Raw genomic sequence first — 7,723 nt, 5'->3', positions numbered from 1 at the left:
GTTAAAATGAGTTAACCCCTCAAAATGAGGGGTTTACTAATACTCCTATTTAGATGGAATAAGAGTTAACCCTTCTAATTATAAAGAAAATAGTCAAAATTATTGTTATTCTCAAACACTAAAACTGATCATAAGGGCTAAAATAAAACTTATTTAACAGGTTAATAATTTAGTCATTCGGATTATCAAATGGGCTAAGTATATTAACCCTTCTCTTTAACCCCTCTTCATTAACCCTTTGCCAAACGGGACCTAAGGGATTTAATGGCTTTTGGCCATTGGAGCAAAAGTCAGCATCTCCTCAGGAAGGATTATAACAACGGGAAATCATAGAGAGAAAAAAAAAACCAAATTCATACTCTGCTCGTAGTCCTGCTGGAGAATGATATAAATAAAGGGGGAAAAAAAAGAAGCAAATCCATCTTAGACCCAATTCAGCTCAAGGTATGATATTTTTCTTCACAAGTTAATTCCTAGCATTCTAAATCTTATAGAAGATGATGACCGCCGCTGGCGAAATTCGGTCGACGGCAGAGTCTGTTGTGTTTGAATCACTCGTGTTTTATTGAATAACAACGATGGCTTTATATAGCCTTTACAAGTACTAACAGAAAGCAAGGAAGCAACCCACTAAACAGATTGTGGTAACTGAAACATGAAAGTGTCAATAACAGAAAACCCGACAGAAAGGGTCAAAGTTGTAAACAACCTCCTAAACAATAGGACTTATTAAACTGAAACTGAAGACCTTATCAACACCATTTCTAGTATCATCAGGAAACCATAATACCCTTCAATCCTTCCCTTAAACTCACTGCAATTTGCAGTTAGTTAATATTAGGAGCTTCTCGAACTCCTAACAGCTCCCTCAACTTCAGAAAAGCATCAAACTTCAGACGTTTTGTCATCAAATCTGCAACCTGATCTTAACTTCCACAATGAACCAATGCAATTGTACCCTCCTTGGTAAGATTTCTGAAGGAATGGTACCTCACACGAATGTGTTTGCTGCGGCCATGCATAACCAGGTTCTTAGACAGCCTGATAGTTGAGTTGTTGACACATCTCACATCAGTACAACCTCCATCAGAATGCCAAACTCCCTCAAAATTCTCTTCACCCGAATAACTTGACAAGCACACACAACCGCAGCCACAAACTCTACCTCTGTGGTTGATAGAGTCACAATCGGCTGCTTTTTCGAACTCCATGAAATTGCACCTGAGCTTAGCAAAAATACATATCCACTTGTACTTTTCCTATCATCATCATCTCCGGCATAATCACTATTCGTATAGGTCAGTGGCTCATGACTTCCTCCTTTCTTGTAGTGGATTCCGAAATTCACAGTCCCTCTTAAGTAACGAAGTGCCCTCTTTGCTACTTGCAGATGAAGTTCTGTAGGTTTTGCCATGTACCTACTAATAAGACTAAGTGACAAACATCATGTCCGGTCTTGTGGCTGTGACATACATCAAACTCCCCACTAATTGCTTGAAGTGTGTCTCGTCAACTGCAATGCCACCTTCATCTTTGCTGATTTTGCAACCTGGAACTATCAGATTGTTGACTGAATTACTCTCCAACATCCCAAATCTCTTTATAACTTCAAGTGCGTATTTCCTTTGGCGTATGTAGATACCATTGGATCTCTGCAACACTTCAATGCCAAGAAAAAATCTCATCTCCCCAAGTCTGACATGTCCAACTCTCTCATCATGGAACTTTTGAATTCAGATATCATAACTTTATCATCACTAGTAAATATTAAATCATCAATATAAACACTTACAATGATGATGTTACCTTCCCTGCTCCTCTTAGTGAACAAAGTCTGCTCGCTATCACACCTTTGAAAGCCCATAGAGATGAAATGTGCTTCAATTTGGCTAAACAATCTCAGCTACCCTTAGTGAACAAAGTCTGCTCCTCTTAGTGAACAAAGTCTTCTCGACATACCCCAAACAATCTCAACTACTCTTCCTTCACTCATAGTTGGGTCTAAAGGTCTCAGATAGTCTTGTGTCACATACTCCTCAGATGTTGTTGGGTATGACATAGCCCATAAACACTTCAAACCCTATATCGTTGCCACCAAACACCACTGACATTGCTTTGAGCCACATGTTTATTGCGGTCGGTAGCACTTGCTTTGCCCTACAAGTAACGAGAAAAAGAAAAGACAATCATGCACTAGTCACAGAGGCAATACAAACACTCAGTAAATTAAAAAAACTTACTCCTTCCTTGCAATTCCTTGAATTATGTTCAAGTTTCTTGCACTTCTTGCGCCTTACAGTCCATCACCTTTTCTTTAACTTTGTAGCATTAATCTCTTCAGGATCCTTTCTCTTATTCTTGTTCCCTAAAACTTTACATTTCTCCATAAGCAGTAATGGCATCAACGGTTGTAATCCTAACAAAGTCTACCGTCCCATGCCTCTAGTTGGATGCAGTACAGGGGTATGTGCAGAAAAAGATTATCAAGGTTGAAAACTTCAAATTTCGGTTATATGAATTCAGTAAAAGTATGAAAAAAAGTTGGCAGGTTTAAGTGACTTCAGAGTTCAGGCTACAATTAAAAAGTTTGCATAATTGAAAGAAATAGCAAGGTAAAAAAAAAGAGTTCAGAGCATAATTCAAACTAGTTGAAACATGTGAACAAAAATAAGGATAACACATACATCCACTCATACACACGCCAACACACACCCACACAAAGAAAGCAAACCCCTTTATTTTTGAACTTAACAGACTAACTACGACCAATTGGAAAATTAACTAATGCAATTAGGTAATGTACATAATTACTGGGAAACAAAGCTCGTGCTACTGTAGAATTAGCATTGTATGTACAAAGCCTGCAAGAATAAATGAACAAGCAAAGATGTGCATGTGTATGTCTGTGATGCAGTATATACATTACTGGGGCATGCGATATGTTAATAAATTAGGAAATCTAAGATATGGCATGCGTGTCCACGAAGCAATATACAAACCACTGGCATGTTAATAAATAAACAAGCAAAAGTGTGTGTACGCGTGCGCGTGTGGTGCGTGCATGCTGATATCGGTGAGGGAGAAGTGAGAATAGCTCCAAGCTCTAAAACCTCTTGCTTAGAATATGTGCACCAGTCGCATCGCAAAACTCTTGCACCTCCATAGAACAACTTTCTTCTCATGCTTCAAAGTAATCAGCTTGTGACCAAACTCTTTCAGTGAGATCTGTACGAGGTTTTTTCTTGGTTTCGACTGAGCACAATTCAAGTAGATAAAAGCATAACATGTACAAGAGATGAAGGTGCATGTTTATATGGAAAAACTTCTTAAAATCAAAAAAACCGGTTAGGAAAAATCAACAAAATAACTTTAAGATATGGCATGCGTGTCCACGAAGTACTATACGAACTACTGGCATGTTAATAAATAAACAAGCAAAGTGTGCGTATGCATGCGCGCGTGGTGCGTGTGCGTGTGTGCGCGTGCTCGAGTGTGTGATTACCTGATGTGCGCGTGTGTGATTACCTGATGTGTGCATGATACGAACCGCTGAAGAGCGCTCTAGATGTGGGCTTGGGAACTGGGGGGAAAATGTTCCACAGTCTCAGCGTTGAGTCGATGCCCCCCGAAGCCGATGCAACCGTGGTGCCATCTGGGCTCAAAGCTAAGTATGGGGCGACGTGACCCACAAGCTCTCCTGTCCTAACACAGGATGGGTAGTCCCAGAGAGTCATGTGATCCTGATCGGTACTTCTGCACGAGCTCAAAAACTGCTCGCTGTTCTTGCTCCACATCAGAGCACAGACTCGGGTGCTGCCGGTCTTCACCGACCTCACACAAGCACCGGTTTGCGTGCTCCAGAACCTGATCGATCCGTTGCTCTTGCCGTCCCCTCCAACACCTCCCCCTGTGGCCAGCAAGCAACCCTTGAAAGGGCACCAGTCAAGGGCCCTGACAGAAGCATCTCTAGCAGCAACCTTGAAACGAAAAGCCCACTGATTCTGATTGCGAGCATCCCATACATGAACCAGGCCGTCGCTGCCTCCGCTCGCTAGTTGCTTGGAGCTTGCGTGACCAGGAGACCATTTGAGCCCGCAAATGTCGCCGGGCCCGTGTCCTCGGTAGCTTTGAACAACGTGGGCTGCAGACGGCATCCTGGGATCGCTGTTGACAACTCTGCCGTCTGAGCCTCCTGAGGTCAGTATGTTGTCACATTTCCAAGCTAGAGACCCGACTCGAGATGATCTGCAGTGCACATTTCTCAAAGTCCTCGTCGGGCACTTTCGTTCGACGTCCCATATGTAAATCAGCGAATCGTGCATTCCAACGGCGAGGTGGCGGCCGTCGGGAGCCCAGCTGAGGCTCGAAATTGAACTGCCCATGTAGTCGAAGACGATCTCATGAGCGGAGGTGCCAGGGTTCAGAGAGTGCACGACGTCGTCGAGGACGATCGCCAGGTTGCGGCTAGGGCTCCAATCGAGGAGGTTTAGATGATCGCCGTCCTGGAGACCAGGCGCGTCGAGAATCTGACCGGCACTGATGATACTTTCCACTGGTTCTTTCTCTCTGCGACATCTTTTCCTCTGCTTGTTGGCGGCATTGCCGCCATCGTCGTTGATGCTAAGAAAGAGATCGTCAAGAATCTGCCGATAGCGCCCCCATCTCGAAGGCGCGGTGGAGCTCGCCGGCGTGATGGGGAAATCAAGAACAGGTAGTTCCCTGTCCCTGCGTCTCCCCGGATGGCGGCGTCGACGATCAAAAAGATCCATCCTTTTCCGGATTAGGGTTAGGGTTTGGGCGGTGGCGGGAACTTTTTTCAAGGAAAAAGAGAGAATCAGTCAGTACGAGATATTGAGTTGAGGGGAGAATCAAAGGAGTTAACTTTCGAATTCGAGAGAGCGAGAGTGAGCTAGGGTTTGCGAATTCAGCAGCTATATCAAGAATTTGAGACGGAGAGAAAGAGAGATTTGAGATTAGCGTTAGGTTTAAGCTAAGATTTTAAAATAGAACGCGGGGGGTCTGTTCGCTGACGCTGCTAAGGTCGGTGGCGGCGGGTACGATCCGGGTCGGACCGGGTTAATTTCTTGCGCCCGTTCCGTATGATACCGCTTCCTTGAGCCCTGTTATCTCTTAAGGCTTCATTACACGAAGAAGCCCAAAAAATCTCCAAACTCACACATAAACACCCAAGCTTTAAAACCCTAGAGATAAAAGATCCCACACTATTATTACAAACTCTCCCTTTGCCCAAATTATCGCTACATTAGATCTCAAACCGCTTATAGTAAACTTAACCATTCCAAATTTTATATAGAAAATAAAAGAAAAGAAAAAAAAAAGGAAAAATTATCTATATATCCCTCACATTTCTATTGGGGTATATAACACCCTTCAAACTTTTTGGCACCCCTAGGAAGTTGTTATTATAATAGTATAGAAGTACTTATATTCATTCATGTGTAGTAATTTAAATTAGATAAGAACCTTATATTTTATATTTATATGTCTTACAAAACATATTGTGGTAGATTTTTAACTAGTAAGCTCTAATTTCATATTCATGTTATAGTTTAAAATATTGTTCTAGAAAAAGAAAAGAGAAAGGGAAGGAAAAAAAGAAGGTAGAATTACCTATATACCCATCACATTTCTATTAGAATGTAAAATGTCCTTCAAACTTTTTGATACCCCCACTAAGTTTTTTATATAGTAATATAGATAGATGCAATACACAACTTTTAATTTCCTTGATTACAGTTATATCACCCACCAAATTATCTGTATTTGTAAATTTATCCTCCAAGTTATCTATATTGTAAATTTATTTATATGTATTTGGTTAGTTTCTATTTGTTAATGAAAAAATTACTAAAATTATTTTTTTACTATTAAATGAGATTATCAAATTTCATTGAATAGCTGGACGAATAATAGTCGAACAGTTTGTTATTGGTTCAATTCTACGCCTAGCAATTACTATCTATGCTTTGAAGGTTTTTTCACATAACCTCATAAATTTTGGGTGTCTACCAAAACCCGGATGGACTTAACCTTTTCTCACCGGACCCCTACCCGTACATTACAAGTAATTAAGATGTTTTTGAGCGGAAAAGCTCATAATATATCATTTGTCATTTGTAAGCAACATAAAATCTCCTCTAGGTTTTAAATTTTTCTCTCAAATAAAAATTCTATTTATTTGCAAATCATGTGCAGGGGTCCTATGAGAAAATTTCAAAGTTCACGGGGGTTATCGCTGCAACTTAAAGTTCAGGGGGCCATGCGAGATAAACAAAGTTTAAGGTGCTTTGTGAAAAGACTCCCACTCTCAGGCGGTCTCGTGAAATTGACCCGATGAAAACCGGTTCCACCTCCGGTTCACCCTCAGAAAAGGGGAGAGAAAAGCTTCAGTAAATTTCCTCTCCCTCTCTCTCTCTCTCTCTCTTCCCCCGATGGCGTCCAAAGTCCTCATGGTGATCTCTCTCTCTCTCTCTCTCTCTCTCTCTCTCTCTCATGGCGCCCAAAGCCCAGAGTTTTCAATTTTATTCCCTGATTTTTTTATTTTTTTTATTTTTGCAGGTGGCGGAAAAACCTAGCATCGCTCTCTCCATTGCATCTGCGCTCTCTCGAGGCCGGGTCGGTCTTATTTTTTTTCTTAATTTTTTCTTTACTAGGTTTTTTGATGTATAATGAGCTATTTTGTTGGTTAATCTCACTATTACAGGCGCCGACTTAATATTACAAATTTACCCAAACGTGGTAACTTTTTTAGCAACTGAAATTGTTTGTTCATTTTGAGATGGTTACTATTACTAGGCAGATCATTTTTCTGTCTCTGTCTTTATAGTCTTGCCATCAATTAAAACAGTGAATATTGAGAACTGCATATGTTTTGGATAACAATAACTGGTCTATACGCTATGTTGCATCAATCAATAATCGGCGATTATGGCAGTATTACCATATTCTTTGTTGTCGTATATTATAAAATATAAACCAAATCCTTACATTATAGGATTCTAGGAATCTGGTAGAAAACTTCGTATGCAACCGCTAGGGGCTGCTTTTTTGATCGCTATTGCCATTCTTCACAACATTTTTGTGATCCATAATGAACTTAACTGAAACTAAACCAAAACAATTGGGTCATTCAAAAAAAAAATTTATATTTGTAATCACCTCAGTTACCGTTTGTGCATTCCCTTTGCCCATGGTCTTTAACTGCCTATGTTAAGAGCACCCCGTGTTTTATAAGACTATTTGGCATTGTCATCGGGAAAGCAATTACAGAAGAAGAATGATAAACAGAGGAAAATAAGGCAGGTAACTGATAAAGAAATTAGTAGATGGGTATTCATTTGTTATTTAATTTAGTTGACACCATTTTTATAAGCTTGCAGCTAATGTGAGAAAAGTCCCTGCCCAGGCATCTGCTTCATAATTGCAAATTTTTGTAAATCTTTCTTCCGCCAGCTTGTGATGGTAGAGCCTCTATGTATAGAACTGTATTAGTATGCTTCAACATGCGAACCTTTTTGTATACAGATTCATGTTCACCAAAATATGTCAGATGTACCTTTCCTTTTGGTTAAAATTTACTTGTATGACGTGGTGTGCTCTAGAACCTTTCACCCTGCTTGTGGGATGCCTTAAAATGACCTCTTCCTTTTGTAATATGTTCTATCTACTTTATTTTTCCTACCCTGCTTGTGGGATGCCTTAA

General features: G+C 40.5%; 1 protein-coding gene and 1 long non-coding RNA gene across 3 annotated transcripts; one reads left to right on the top strand and one right to left on the bottom strand.

Moving 5' to 3' along the window:
- On the bottom strand, positions 544–5,034 carry LOC109825028 (cell division cycle 20.5, cofactor of APC complex-like). 2 transcript variants are annotated; one of them, XM_020391708.1, is made up of 3 exons: positions 2,241–5,034; positions 1,793–2,157; positions 544–1,660 (listed from the first exon to the last, which is right to left on the bottom strand). In XM_020391708.1, the coding sequence occupies exon 1, from the start codon at positions 4,767–4,769 to the stop codon at positions 3,522–3,524; it is 1,248 nt and encodes a 415-aa protein (XP_020247297.1). In that variant the 5' UTR covers positions 4,770–5,034; the 3' UTR covers positions 544–1,660; positions 1,793–2,157; positions 2,241–3,521. The 2 variants fall into 2 exon arrangements, with proteins under 2 accessions (XP_020247297.1, XP_020247296.1); XM_020391707.1 differs by having other exon boundaries at positions 544–2,157.
- Positions 6,362–6,881, top strand: LOC109825544. Its single transcript, XR_002243020.1, has 2 exons — positions 6,362–6,473; positions 6,580–6,881. It is a non-coding gene; the product is annotated as an uncharacterized LOC109825544 (long non-coding RNA).

The sequence above is a fragment of the Asparagus officinalis genome, chromosome 10, assembly GCF_001876935.1.
Source record: "Asparagus officinalis chromosome 10, Aspof.V1, whole genome shotgun sequence".
Taxonomy (NCBI): domain Eukaryota; kingdom Viridiplantae; phylum Streptophyta; class Magnoliopsida; order Asparagales; family Asparagaceae; genus Asparagus; species Asparagus officinalis.
This window is presented reverse-complemented; position numbering and strand designations above follow the sequence as displayed.